This window comes from Pongo abelii, chromosome 2 (assembly GCF_028885655.2).
Source record: "Pongo abelii isolate AG06213 chromosome 2, NHGRI_mPonAbe1-v2.0_pri, whole genome shotgun sequence".
In the NCBI taxonomy this organism is placed as follows: Eukaryota; Metazoa; Chordata; class Mammalia; order Primates; family Hominidae; genus Pongo; species Pongo abelii.
Window position 1 is genome coordinate 67,416,107 of NC_085928.1, and position 15,838 is coordinate 67,431,944.

Consider the following 15,838-nt stretch of genomic DNA (forward strand, 5'->3'; position numbering starts at 1 on the left):
TCAGGACTATTCCCACCTCACAAGAGCTGGTTGTTAAACATTTACCAGCACACCGCTGATTATGAACCTTCAAATGTTCAAACTTTTTTTTTTTGACAGTTTCATTCTGTTGCCCAGGCTAGAATGCAGTGGCACGATCACAGTTCACTGCAGAATCAAATTCCTGGGCTCAAGGAATCCTCCTGCCTCAGCCTTCAGAGTATCTTGGACTACAAGTGTGTGCCACCACACCTAACTAATTTTTAAATTTTTTGTAGAGACAGAGTCCTGCTATGTTGCCCATGCTGGTCTTGAACTCCTGGCCTCAAACAATCCTCTCACCTCGGTCTCCCAGAGTGCTGGGATTACAGGCGTGAGCCACCACGCCCAGCCTCAAACTCTGTAATGCAGTAATTCCACATCTAGACATCTTTTCTATGGAAATAATTAAAAATACAGGGGATAAGGAGAGGAAAAAGACAGAGGAAAAATTTGATGCACAAAGCAGTCCTAATAGTGAAAAAATTATGAGAAATATAAATGTCAAAACCTTGGTAAAAATACTATCATACATCCATTAAAAAGGATGTTGATGTAGAATATAATACTATTATGCTAAAATGCTACAATAAAACAAAATACTGTACAATCTTAGTTTTAAAAAATGCACAGGATTAGAAGGAAATATACAAAAAGTTGGTATATTAAAAAAATCTGAAAACATAAAAGAATAGCTGAAAACTTTTGTGACATTTTAAAAACAGAGAGATACAGCTGGAAATAAAACTAATGAATGGAACCTCATCTAGTACAGTTCATTTATTTGCCAGTATTTCCAAAATGGTCATAAAACGGTCACAAAGCATTTTTCAAACTGCAGGTGGTGAGCTATTTGCGATTCTTAAATCATTTACTGGGTCACAACTAGAATTTTTCAAAAAGATAAAACAGAATAAAGGAAAGCATTATTTTGCAAAAGTCTTGTTTGTTATACGTATGTGTGGGTGCAGATTCAAAGACATATATTGGGTTATAACAGGTATTTTTAACTATAAATGACAAAGAACTCCAGCATTAAGCAATCACAGTAACAACCATACATCACCCAAGAAGTGAGATGAAACCAATCACAGGTGCATTTGCTTTTGAGCTTTCACTTAAAGACTGTACCATCAGTGAACTGGTAAAACTTTCTTGGATGTCCCGGGGGCCGCTGAACTGGCAACCCTGCCAGTCTCAGGAGGGGCTTCTCTTGTGCCTTCCTTTGGTAAAGGCAGAGTTGGCTGTGTGACTCGGGACCTTAAAACTCCATTTCTATGGAATAGCTGGAAACTGGGATTAATACAAAGAAAATTTTCCTTGAAAATGAAAACTGAAAAACATTCTAAGAAAATATAGTGGGAACAATTAGAACATGTGAGTGAAACTTAATGACTCTTAGTTCTCACAGCCACCTACAAGGAAGGGGGTGTTGTTACTGTATGCTTATACACACTGAGGAAACTGAGGCTCAGAGGGTTCGGTCCATTAAGCTGTTGGGAACTGAAGTCTGGCCTTCCTACTCTACCCCAACACACTGTGAGCTGAGCAGAAAAAAATGGCTGCCTCCTTTTTCACTATAGGAAGCATTCTGACCATAGGAGGTAAGATCATTCACATGTGAAGAGGCTTCCATTCCCTAGTCTCTTTTCCATTCACCTCATCTGTAAAATGCAGACAACACTACTCACTTTGCAGGGCGTGTAAGGACAAGTGATAACATGTATAAGTGACTAGCTGCATGCTGGGCACATGGTCAAAACTGAGACCATGGCAGTCCCAGCTGTTGGTGGCTGGCAATGTGTCCTCTTCAGGGGCAGGTACCCACTCTCTCATAGTCAGCCAAGGCTTCACATACAAGTGAATAGTACCTTCACACGCAAAGCTCCCACTCCGACTTGGAACAAAGAGGACTCATTCACCTCCTGACCTTAACAATCCAGAGGCTCCCCACTAGGCAGGGTAACTCCTGTCTTTTCCTTCATCTTCCTCCAAGCCAGGGCCTCCAAGCATGTCAGTGCTCTGTGCATCTCTGACATTAGATGCAGAACTGTGTGTAGATGTGTATTTTTCTAGGGTGAGGATCCATTGCTTCCAAAAAATTATCAGACATTATGCATTTGCACCCTACTCCAAATTAAGGACCCCTGCTCTGAATCAGCCATGCAGATCATATACCTCCCCTGTATTCTGTCTCCTGTCACACCAGTAATCATGTGTGTAACTCATTAGACATAAATTGAGGTGTACAGACAATTTGGGAAAGTCTTTGTAAAATACATGGCCTTAACAACAGAATGCTCACATTAAAGAGAACACTTACAATGAACTAATAATAAGAGCTACCCTCTACTCACTGAAGGCCTACTATGTGCCAGGCACTGACCCAGGTGCTTCCCATGAGCAATCTCCAGTCTTCACAACTCATTTATGTACGAATTAATCCTTCCATTGCATTTTACATACCAAACATGATGCTATGGGATGCAGACACAATGGTGGGAAATCAAAGATAGGGTACCTGTCCTGGTAGAGCTTACATTTAAATGGGAGAAAAATATATTAATCAAAGATCACTCAAGAAAATGTAAAATTATGGACCAGATGTGGTGGTTCACGCCTGTAATCCCAGCACTTTGGGAGGCTGCAGTGGGTGGATCACCTGAGGTTAGGTGTACGAGACTGGCCTGGCCAACATGGCGAAACCCCATCTCTACTAAAGATAAAAAAAATTAGCCAGGTGTGGTGGCATATGCCTGTAATCCCAGCTACTCAGGAGGCTGAGGCAGGAGAATCACTTGGACCCAGGAGGCGGAGGTTGCAGTGAGCCAAGATCATGCCATTGCACTCTAGCCTGGGCAACAAAGAGTGAAACTCCGTTTCAAAAAAAAAAAAAAAGAAAAGAAAAAAAAAAGAGGAAGGGATACACAGTGCTATGAGAGCTCATAACAGAAGGAATAAACCTTTTTATAGAGCTCAGGGAAGGTTTCCTTGAAAGAGTGAGCACTTAACAGAGCAAAGGGGAGGTAGGGGAGGGAGAGGTAGAAGTAAAGAAAAGAGAGAGAAGAGAGTTCCAGGCAAAAGGTGCATGCAAAAGCCCTGTGGCAGGGAACACGGAATGACTTGGGGCTGGATGCCCACAAGGGCCAGGCCACACAGACTCTTGTAGGCCGTATTAAAGAATTTAGCCCCTATTCTTAGAGCACAGGGAAGAAGACATTCAGGTGTTTCATTATGATAGGGACACGATCAGATCTGCTTTTCTAAAGAAAACTGTGGGGATGATGTGGGAATGAACTGGAGAGGCCCACGGTAGATACAAGAAGGCTTGTTAGGAAGCTGCTGCAGTATAGCAGAGATTGAGGTGGTGGCAGAAGAAACGCAAGGTGGCAGGCTGAGAGACATTCAGGACATGAAATCCACAAGACACAGGGGTGGTAGGGGGAAGACAGCTGTCCAGTAGGATAACCAGATTTCTGGCTCGTGTGACTGGACTGAAGCAGCATCATTCTGAGCCAATGAAGCCAGAAAAGGACCAGCCTTGGGGCAAAGATTATAAGGTGCAGAAGGAGGCAAGCAGGCGGCTGGATAATATGGCCCGGGGTCCAGAGGGAGGTTCAGGCCAGTGGGAGAAAATTGAATTACTTGGGAGGAAATGATTTCTGGAGTTGTAGGCACAATGAGATAACCCAGAAGAGAAACAGGTTGAAGACAGAAACTCAGAGGGATTCCAACATTTCTCCATCCTACACATGAGAACACAGGGCTCAAAGAGCAGCAGTGACTTTTCAGGGAACAAAGTGCTGGGAGGAGGAGGAGGGGGCAGAATCGAGTAAAACATGAAGCCAGAACACAAGTGCAGGATTTCATACTGAAAAGAATGCCTATTTTTGAAAAAAGAGGGTGAAAACCTTCAAGGAAATGTCGTGGCTCAAAGGGAAACTGGAATTATGCCAAAGAGAGTGAACGAGGTTAATGCAATAAAAGCAAGAACCACGGAAAATGATGTCTAGAAATTATCTCTGGGGTTCGGCCCTTCCCCCAGCGAAAGCCTTCTTTAATTTTCATACCAGTCCACAATTCTCTCTCTTTCCTCTCAGCATTCTCACATCATATGTCTCTTAAAGTGTCCAGCATTGCACTAAATGTTGAGGCTGCAGAGTGGGGACAAACAAGAGTCTGTGCTAAAGTTGCTCACAGTCTGGGGATATGGGGCAGGCAGAAAAGCGAATCAACAATTACTTTGGAGACCGGTCAGTGCTAGGAGGGAGGCTGCTACCAGAACACAGAAGAGAGAAATGAAATGGTGCAAGCAATCAGCCAGTGCTTCCTGCGGTAATGAATCAGAAAGGTAGGTGAGGCAGCAGCCAGGTGACAGAAGGGAGACAGAGAGATGTCTGAAGGCAGAGAGATGGGGGAAAAGCATGCGGCATTTGGAGGGCACAGGGGTAGCCAGAGCACAGGATGTAACTTGGGAAATATCAAATGAGGCTAGTGGTAGACAGGAACCAGAACTGAAGAGACCTCAAATGCCAAGCTAAGTAGTTTCAACATTATCCTGAAGTCAACAGGAACCTTAGAAGGGTTTTAAGTAGAAGAGTTACATGATCAAATTTACACGTTAGAAAATGTACTTGGACAGCAGTGTGGAGGAGAGGCAGGAACATTCAGGGCCACAGGTAGGAAAGGCAGCATGAAGGCTATAAAACTGCTATGAGGCCATCACACTCTAAGGCTTCTGGTGATCTTTCCTAGAATAAGATAAGGCATAGAAGACCAACCAAAGTATCACCCGTATCAATTCTTTGAACTTATCTTCCATTACTTGAATTTCTATTAACTTTCCACAGGTCAATGTTTCATCTCCTCTAGAAGACCTTAGGTGGTGTAAGAACAAGTACAACTGTATCTCAAAATTTCTGGCCCATAAGGAGGTGTTCATCACATGTGCTGAGTAATTCCAGGCTTTCCTGAGATACTACCCTAACCAAGTGAAGGACAACGTGCCTGAATCCGACAAGCAGACAGGCAGTTAGTCTCAGGGACAGGACACTGGTGAATCCCCCAGAGCACTTCAGAGGAAACCCCAGAGATTTGTTGTCTTTCAAAATATACTGCTGTTGAAACATAAAGGAAGTGGATACATATTGAGCATCTACCATGTGCTCGGCATTTTATTCACATTATCATGTTTAATCCTCACAAAACCTTATAAGGAGGTGGCATTACCACCATTCAACAAATAAACTAATACAAAGAGAAGTTATGCAGTTTCCCCAAGGTCAAGGGAATGGTAGAAAGGCCATAGGCTTGTGGCCGGGCACAGTGGCTCACGTCTATAATCCCAGCACTTTGGGAGGCTGAGGCGGGTGGATCACAAGGTCAGGAGTTTGAGACTAGCCTGGCCAATATGGTGAAACTCCGTCTCTACTAAAAATACAAAAATTAGCTGGGCGTGATGGTGCGTGCCTGTAGTCCCAGCTGCTTGGGAGGCTGAGGCAGGAGAATCACTTGAAGCTGGGAGGCGGAGGTTGCAGTGAGCCGAGATCGTGCCACTGCACGTCAGCCTGAGCGACAGAGCAAGACTCTGCCTCAAAAACAAAAAAAAAAAAGGAAAGGGCATAGGCTTCGGAATCAGACAATGTGGTCGTGTGAGTTTGAGTCTCAAACAGAAAATGCAGATACTAATTAACTAACCACAGTTAGTAACTAACACTTGTTTCACAGACTTATCATAAAAAGATCAAGTATGTGAAAGTCCCTTTTAAATTAATTGTAAAGCACTGTTCAAACTGTTATTATTTTGGCAGAGCTGCACTTTGGGGAGGACCACTTATTTACCACATACAACCTGACCTACGGTCGCTTCCAAACACAGGCCATTTAATCCTGCCTGCTATGACAACAGGACTTCACACTAGATTGGACTTTAAATTATTAACAGTCTTATTGCTATACGAATTTAGCTGTGGTTCTGTGAAATCACCTGGGGGAAACAATTTTAATAAAAATTCAATCTTCAGTCCTCAATTTAAAAAGGGCTTCCTCTGGGCCAGGAGTGGTGGCTCATGCCTGTAATCCCAGCACTTTGGGAGGGCAAGGTGGGCAGATCACAAGGCCAGGAGATTGAGACCATCCTGGCTAACACGGTGAAACCCCGTCTCTAATAAAAATACAAAAAAAAAGGGGAGGGGGGCTTCCTCTGAAAAATAAAATGTAAATGTAGTAGATTTTAAAATGTGCTTTTAAAAAAAAAGTCACCCTAAGTTCAGGCTAAAGAATAACCAGACCGTCAGTTAAAGGCTTCCCTTTTTTCAGCTCTGATATATTCACATGGCTATGGAGATGATTCTATTTGATTTCACAACTTCATAACACTCATAAATCTTTGTTATTTTTAATTCATAGTCTCCTGTATGGCTAAGACAGCTTCCTATATATCTGATCACTTCTAAAAGACATTTACAGTACTCTTTCATTCATTCAAAAGAATTTTATTGAGGGCCTCAGACAAGTACTAGACACTATGCAGACACAAATTCATAAGACTTGGGCCCTGCCCTCTTGGAGCTTACAGTCTAATATGGCACAAAAAGAAACTTGTACAAGGTACTGGACCTGCAAATGAGGATCAGGGAATAAATGCAGTGACTTCAGATAGGGATAGATCATATATGGCCACACCATGAAAATGCTTCACAGTGGAGATAGAATTTCAATAAGACAGAGAGAACTTCTTAGGGTTTTCACAAGTAGAATATGTTTTAGGAAGATGATACAACATGAGGAAAAAGAAAGAACAAAAAAAGTTTCAGGTGTATCTGATGGGAAAGGGATGGAGATTCTGGAGAAAAATAGATAAGATTAGCTGGAGCAATGCTTTATGAGGAAAATAGTGGAAGATAAGGCAGGAAAGGCAGCTTGGAGCCAGAAGGAAGACACCATTAGGCTCTTGGTCAATGAATGATATACTAAATGTGGGTAGTTCAAGGGAGATTCTTCTATAGTAGTGTTGCACAAGATGGAAACAAGATTCTAAGTGTCCAGGAGTGTGATATGAGGGGCCTGAACTACAGGGTAGTTCTGGGAATAAAAATTAAAACACAGAGGTAAAATACATCAGGAGGGAAAATGGAAATAACTTTAGCACTAATAGAGAGTAAGGTATTGGCCGGGCACAGTGGCTCACGCCTATAATCCCAGCACTTTGGGAGGCCGAGGCAGGTCATGCATTCAAGACCAGTCTGGCCAACATAGTGAAACCCCGCCTCTACTAAAAATACAAATAATTAGCCGGGCATGGTGGTGGGCACCTATAGTCCCAGCTACTCGGGAGGCTGACCAGGAGAATCGCTTGAACCTGGGAGGCAGAGATTGCAGTGAGCCGAGATCGCGCCACTGTGCTCCAGCCCGGGCAACAGTGCAAGACTCCGTCTCAAACAAACAAAGAAAAGAAAAGAGTAAGGTATCAAAATTACTCTGAGCTGTAGTAGAGCTAGAAAAACCTAGAGGAGCTGATTCGATAACTGCAGGGGTGGGAGAAGGTAGAGATAAGGAAATGTTCTTAAACATCCTTTGAAGGCTAAGGAAATCTAAACAAGTTTGAATTTTGCAGTGGTCTCTTGTAACATGAACTTCAGATTTTTTAAAAAACTATATAATAAAATGATACTCAAAGTTTATCTGACCTTCGTCCTTTGACCTTGGAAGAAATCACTGTAGTGTTTAAGCAAGGAAACCAGCACCATGTTCTCATCATACTTGATTAAGAAGTAAGGAAGAGCTGTGACTCCTTCTGTTTGACAAAGATTATCATATGCACACTCTAGTGCTTCAATCTGAAAACAGAAAACACATCGTTATTCTCTAGAAAATTACATATCTAGTTCTGGGCTAAAAACTAACTCAAAAAAAAGGTACCTTAAAACCAGAAGACTAGAAATGACTGATCACACTCCTCTTACTCTATTACAGCAAGTGAACACAGAAATGCCTCCAAATAATACCACTTAGCTTTTATATAACACTTTCCAGGGGCATGGTGGTGTGTGTCTTAGGGGCACAAAGGGACATTTTATGGTACAACATGGTAGTTCCCTAAGCTGTCAATCAGAGTTTTAGAGCGGTAACCAAACATTCTTTCTCTCCTATGATAACCCAACATGAATCTACCCCTGATGAATTTTACCCCGAACCTTTCCATAATCTTCAACAGCTTTACTGAGACATGACTAACATACCATACAATTCACCCATTTATTACTTTTTGAGACAAGGTCTTGCTCTGTCACCCAGGCAATCACAGCTCACTGCAGCCTCGACCTCCTGGGCTCAATCAATCAATCAATCCTCCTACCTCAGCCTCCTGAGTAGCTGGGACCATAGGCACACACCACCATGCTCTGCTAACTTTTTTCTATTTTTTATAGAGATGGGGTTTCACGATATTGCCCAGGCTGGTCTTGAACTCCTGAGCTCAAGTGATATGCTCACCTCTGCATTCCAAAGTGCTGGAATTACATTAGAGTTGTGAGCCACCGGGCCTGACCCAATTCACCCATTTAAAGTACATAATGCAATGTGTTGTTTGTTTTTTTAGTATGTTCACAGGGTTATGCAACCACCACAGCAATAATAATTACAGAACATTTTTGTCCTCAATAAAAGAAACCCCATACCTGCCAGCAGTCAATCCTCATCCAAAATCCTTTTTCCCTACTTATATTTCTTCTTGGGAAATTAGTTCCACAAAACCACAACCTTGGATTTGTACGAACAACAACAACAAAAAAATGTAATCAATAATGGCTGCTCCCTGAACAGCGCCAAGAAATCTCCCTGAATGATGGCTTCAGTATTCAGGGCTTTAGTGATTGATGTGTTTCATGAATTCAAATCATCTTGACACATAATCTTTGCCTTAACAACAATCAGAATTCTCTAGTTTAGGGTCTCTGTTCTACCAGCCTGATTATTTTAACTGCTCTTCTGGGAACCATCTCTAATGAACTTATTATCTATCCCAAATGTCACCAACTAACTCTGCATGTACCGCTCCAGGTAGAAAAGTTCTGCAACTTGGTACGAGGGTAGGAGAATGCCTTCTGTTTTGTTTCAAAGACTCTTTCCCAGAGTATACTGCCTTATGTTTCCCCATATTGAAAATGAAGACCACATTTTGGTAAATTCTTTTGGTGTTTCAAAATATTCCTATAATTCCCCCTTACTGGTTTAGCAGTTCACCAAATACCACTGAAAACCTGGAAAATTACTGTTCACTACATCTTCAAAATGACTTTACAGACCAGGCAGGGTGGCTCATGCCTGTAATCCCAGCACTTTGGGAGGTTGAGGCAGGCAGATTGCTTGAGCCCAGGAGTTGAAGACCAGCCTGGCCAATATGGCAAAACCCCATATCTATTAAAAGACAAACATTAGCCAGGTGTGATGGGATGCCTGTAGTCCCAGGTGCTCAGGAGGCTGAGATGAGAGGATCACCTGAGCCTGAGAAGTTGAAGCTACAGTGAGCTGTGATCGTGCCACTGCACTCTAGCCTGCATAATGGGGGTGAGACCCACTCTCAAAATATATATAAATATGTATACAAAAAAATGACTTTACAAACATTTTCTAAGTAAGTCTGCTCCTAGTACCACCTTTGGAGGATTTCAGTTACCACCTCTTCATCCGGAGAAGTACCTGTTTGTCTTTGGAAAGAACTAGATAACTACTCTTGCACATTCAACCCAATTTTATGTGCATTTTGGTTATTTGTTGATACCTGTTTTAGTGAAAACCTTTGATCCAAACCCACTGGCCCCTGAATGAGAGGTAAACTCTCTGGAAGACAGAGGGCAGGATAGCAAAACCAATAGTAGAAGTGGTACTTCTTTAGATCCTAGAATAAAAAATATAAATAGGTTATTAGAATAGCACCATTAAGTTAAGGTGAAATGCATCTATTAATGTAGCTTCTCAAGGCCACTTACGATAGCAAAGCTGATGCAAACAAAGTCTGTCCAGCTTATCAAATATCCTCACCCCCAACAGAACTCATGATCGAATAAAGGACTTTTGTATTCCCAAAATAGTCTCATATATCACCACTAATAATATGATGACAAACATAATATACTTTATTGGCCACTTGCTAAAAGAAAATGTGCAATATGTAATTGATATTATCGTCATCACCCTTTAACCTACAAAACCCCCCTGGGAGGTAATTATTATTATCCCATTTTATAAACAGAAAACTGAATCTTACAAAGGGGTAAAAAACCTAAACAACAACAAAAAAGATGGCAAGGGGCAGAGAAGAGATCAGAACTCTGCTTCCAAAACTTAAGCTTTTTTCCACTGACCATACATACTTAATGTACTATCTACAGAAGCACAACTTCCAAACAGTTACCATTCTCTTCACAATCAAATAAATTACATGTTATTAAGGAAGCTGTGCTATTCACATACCTATGCATGCCTGAAATAATACAATACTGCTTTTGGAAATGGCTTAGTGGATTTAAGTCAACAACTATCAAGTCCTTGCTATGTACAAGGCAAAACATAAGACACTGACAATAAGATGAATAAACCCCAGTCCCAGACACCAGGCAACTCGCTTTGTGGACAGAGCAGAGATAAAGCGAGTACATGATTAGAGCCACGGAGAGGCTCTAAGTAGCAAGCTGGATGGGTGAATAGAAGAGGTTACATCTTCACGGGTGTATCTGACCGATCCCCCACCAGGGTAGGTGACCCAGGGGAAAGGATTTGTGAGGCTGTCTTTGACACTGTTCCCATTCACACTAATGGCTCTTGCTTCAGAATTACTACAGCTTTTGGGGCCTTAATTAAATTCATGGTAGCATTCCAGACATATGTGGGTATTTGGCAGCTTGCCTACAAGCCTGTGACCACTGAATATGAATGCAGTTCATGTAGCTAATTAATACTTCTTCTTGAATCTTGCTAAGAATTAAAATTGGATGGTTGTTAGATGACTTTTTATTGAGATATAATTTACATCCCATAAAATTCACCATGTTAAAAAGTATACAATTTAGTGGTTTCTTTTTAGTATAGTGATATGGTTGTACCATCATCACTATTAATTCCAGAATATTTTCATCACTCCAAAAAGAAATCTCATACATATTAGCAGAGACTCCCCATTCCCCCTCCTCTCATCCCCTGGCAACCACTAATCTATTTTCTGTCTCTATGGATTTTCCTAGTCTGGACTTTTCATATAAATGAAATCATACTAGATGACTTTTAAAATGTAAATGTATATGTAATCATGTGTACAGATGAGAAAGTCTAATAATTGTAATCTCTGCAGTCTCTGATTCTGCTATTCATTGATCAACTAAGAACAAATTCCCTCTTCACAATGGCAAAATGAACTGCAAAGCTGAAATTAATGAACTGTCTAGTCCTATGAGTCCTAAAAACAGCAGAAGGAAAGCAAAAACACCTCCAGAGATTATTTTCTCTTCTTTGTACTTAAATGATTTGTCATAACCGATCTTTAGTAAAAGGTTAAACAATTCAAGATGAAGAACCTCACAAAATCTTTTCTTTTTTTTTTTTGGAGACGGAGTCTTGCTCTGTCACACAGGCTGGAGTGCAGCGGCATGATCTCGGCTCACTGCAACCTCCACCTCCCAGGTTCAAGCAATTCTCCTGCCTCAGCCTCCCAAGTAGCTGGGACTACAGGCTGCCATGCCCAGCTAATTTTTTTTTTTAATTTTAGTAGATACGGGGTTTCACTATGTTGCCCAGGCTGGTCTCAAACTCCTGAGCTCAGGCAATCCGCCTACCTCGGCCTCCCAAAGTGCTAGGATTACAGGCATGAACCACCACACCCGGCGGGACCTCACAAATTCTAAGAAACTTTATCAGGTCATCTTCAAAAGCCAAAAGGCTTGCATTCCTTAGGATTTTTTTCAGGATAGAAATGAACTCCATTAAATTAAACATAAAGTCCTTAGTGTGTGAAGATTTTAAAAAGTACATACTTACAATTTTTTTTAAGCCAGGCTAAGAATGCTCGGTAAACAAGGCAGCAAGACCAACACACATACTGACTCTAGGCAAACCTTAAAACTTTAAGTAAGAGCTAATGTTATTTTTCTCATTAAATGCAAACTGTCAGCATGTTCTACTATGAGAATTCTTGGTACAGAAAGCGTACTGACGTTCAAGTAACTAGAAATCTTTAACTAGCAATGCTTACCATTTATCCCAGTAAAGAAACTACAGGCTGCATGCGGTGGCTCACACCTGTAATCCCAGCACTTTGGGAGGCTGAGGCGGGCGGATCACGAGGTCAGGAGATCAAGACCATCCTGGCTAACACGGTGAAACCCCCTCTAATTAAATCTAATCTTTGAATTAGATTTCGCTTACAGAAAACGTGTTTCTGTCTTTAAAAAAACAAAACAAAACGAAACAAAATCAACAAGCAATTTTGTGGTCAAGCTATGCAGTGTGATCTCCTCTAATCCAGAAGCCCCTTTTCTTTATTTACATGGTATTTAAGACGGTATTTATGACAGTATTTAACAAAGTCATTAGCAACAATGAAACCACATTCCCTGAACCTGACTTTATCATGCCCTGTGTTATATAAACAATTACTGCCAGTATGATCCATACAAAAAATTAGCCGGGTGTGGTGGCGGGTGCCTGTAGTCCCAGCTACTCGGGAGGCTGAGGCAGGAGAATGGCGTGAACCCGGGAGGCAGAGCTTGCAGTGAGCCGACATCGCACCACTGCACTCCAGCCTGGGTGACAGAGCGAGACTCCGTCTCAAAAAAAAAAAAAAAATCTACAGAATTACCCAAATGTATAGACAAATTATTAATGCCAAATTAAGCCAAGTAATCAGACAAAAAATTTAAACATTTTCCTCTCTCCTCCACTATTACACAGAAAGCATTATAACTTGTTAGAAAATGTGTTCCTTGTAGATAGCCACCCACTGGCCTTGTTTGATTGCTATCATACCCTCCTTTGCCTTGGGCAATAAATCAGAGGCCTCCCCTGCATCTAGGAATCTAGGAGGAACGGTGGGAGGTCGGGGAAGGAGAACTTGCCAGAAAAAGAAGTGGGAAAGAGGATTAATGTCCAAAGCTGATGATGCTGTGGTGAAACAGCACACTTAATACACAGCAACATTAGTGTGTTTATATGCCCGCTCCAAAGAACTTATTCTAAAGAAGTAAAATGAGCAGGAGAAAAGATCAATATGGCTAATATTATATATTTTTCAATATACCACAGTATTTTTTTTTTTGAGACAGGGTCTCACTCTGTTGTCCAGGCTGGAGTGCAGTGGTGCAATCATGGCATGCTGCAGCCTCAATCTCCCAGGCTCAGACGATCCTCCCACCTCAGCTCCCCAGTAACTGGAACCACAGGCAGGCACCACCACACCCGGCTAATTTTTGTATTTTTTGAAGTGACAAGGTGTTGCCCAGACTGGTCTCAAACTCTTGGCCACAAGTGATCCACCTGCTTAGCCTCCCAAAGTGCTGGTATTACAAGCATGAGCTACTGTGCCCAGACTAGCATTTTTTATAATAGTGAATATTAGAAACCACCTAAATATATAACAGGAATCTATGGAACATACATTTGACAGAATGTTATATAGTCAATATAATAATAAAGGATATAAATTAGTTTTATATACACAGATATATATACACACATCTGTGTGTTGCTGTGTGTGTGCATGTGCCTGTGTGTATAACTGGTATCTGTGTGTGTGTGTGCGCACACACACGCATGCACGCATAGCTGGTATCTCTATAATCAACCCTTACCTTTTCCCTCACCAAGGCCAGGTCCTTCCATCTACATCCCACCCCTTCTTCACTGGGCAGCACATGTTACCCTAATACGATTTCCTTTTCAAGGCTGCCCTTAATGTTCATTTTAATTAGATTTTGCTTACAGAAAATGTGTTTCTGTCTTTAAAAAAACAAAAAACAAAAAAAAAATCAACAAGCAATTTTGTGGTCAAGCTATGCAGTGTGATCTCCTTTAATCCAGAAGCTCCTTTCCTTTATTTAGATGGTATTTAGGACAGTATTTAACAAAGGCGTTAGCAACAATGAAACCACATTCCCTGAACCTGACTTTATCATGCCCTGTGTTATATAAACTATGCAATTACTGCCAGTATGATCCATACGGATGCATTACTGCCAGTATGATCCATAGGGGTGAATTAAGTTAGCACTGGTAATAGGTGCCAGCACTAACTGGCCACTAATCAAATGAGCGTTTCGTTAACAGCTATTATTTAAATAACAGAAGGTAGTAGCTTTGGAGAGAAGAGCAGACTGTTCTACTGGTACACTGGGCTAAGCCAGGGGATTTCACCAACCTCAGTGCAACCGAGGGCCCATTTACTTACTGCAAATGTCAAGAGGAGGAACTTGTTGAGGAGTACAGGGTTTTCAAGAGCAGCGCCTGATTTTATGGATTCCCATATCTGCCAGAAGAAGAAAAGCGTCAAGGCAGGTTACCAGGCATCTCTGAGTTTCTCACTCTCAGGTGAAGTGTGGAGCTGAAAAGCACCAGGCTCTTCTTTCCTACAGGCCCAGCACCACTTACCCCAAACAATGAAGTGGGTTGTTACCTCACTCTGCCCACTTCACACTGCCTCTCTCCCAGCCACACTCCCTTCAACATCTAAGCCAAGTGAGGGAGCCCAGGTGCCTCCTCTCAGCAGATCTCGGCACAGAGGGGGCAACCAGGCCATTTTCATGCCTTCACAATCTCCTTCAGCAAATATTTACTTATTGTCTACTATATACCGGGCATATCAGGGTTACAGAAATAAAAGACACAGTCAGTCCCTACCCTCAAGACACTCGCAGTCTAGAAACACACCGGCGTAAATGTATAACTTCACCACCATGTAGGATTTGCTGTCACAGAAGTAGGTAGAATTTACGGGAGGAATTCTCTGCAGACTCTGCTGGGGAACTGGGAGGGTAAAGAGCCTGGGAGGGGCTCTCAAAGGAAATGCTGTGAAATACACATAGGAGTTTCCTAAAGCCTTATTTGAGATTATCTTGCCATGAGAGATGAAGAAAGAACGAACTTCAAATTTATGTATACTCAGCAAGTACTGAGACTAGGAGCAAACGCTGGTGCTGGTCAGCAGCTGTGGATCACAAGATGTTTTTGTAGCTAAGATTCGTAGCTAAACTTGGTGTTACTAAGCAAGACAAAACAGTTGCACTAATAGGAATCATTCCCTAAGTATGGGTGGAAGAGGGAAATAAGTAAGCAGAAGTAAGTTCCTGCTACTGACATATTGGCCTTGGAGGAGCTGGACCACTGAAGAGAGGCCCCCAGTTTCTGGTAAGCCAAGGGGGCATGGGGCAGGAGCTGCCAGGAGAATTCTGGGCCCCAGTTGAGGGGTGGGATGTTCCTGTGGGGGGGAACCTGCTTTTTTCCAAGATGATTAAGGCCTGACCCAACTCTGGAGACTCCCTTTTAAATGTGCAGCCAAAGCAGGAGGCCCAGGAGCAGTCAAGCCATAGGTCAAGAAAAACGACCATCCTCTCCTGAGTCACAGCTGCGTCCATCCCGAGGGATGTGAGGGAAGCCTGCCTCAGGACCTGACCACTGCACCCACACCAACAAGATTCATGTCGTGATAAAGACTGGTATAAAGACTCCTCGATTACAGCGGTTAGACAGGATTGGGATAAACTGCCCCCATCTCCCATTTTAATTCCTCTCACTGACTCCAATGTAAAGAAGCAAAGGAAAGACATTCCAGGCAGAG

The 15,838-nt window shown here is 42.1% G+C and overlaps 1 protein-coding gene across 17 annotated transcripts in view; it reads right to left on the minus strand.

Moving 5' to 3' along the window:
- Positions 1 to 15,838, minus strand: part of ATG7 (autophagy related 7) — a 274,642-nt gene that overhangs the window by 223,576 nt on the left and 35,228 nt on the right. For 12 of the 17 annotated variants that reach the window (XM_024245298.3, XM_063721876.1, XM_054551711.2 and 9 more), the window contains 3 exons: positions 14,453 to 14,530; positions 9,800 to 9,916; positions 7,707 to 7,856 (listed from right to left, as the gene is read on the minus strand). In XM_024245298.3, the coding sequence (XP_024101066.1) occupies positions 7,707 to 7,856; positions 9,800 to 9,916; positions 14,453 to 14,530 (345 nt within the window). The remainder of the gene's footprint in view (positions 1 to 7,706; positions 7,857 to 9,799; positions 9,917 to 14,452; positions 14,531 to 15,838) is intronic. The other 5 variants (XM_054551709.2, XM_063721883.1, XM_063721881.1 and 2 more) reach the window with 1 other exon arrangement.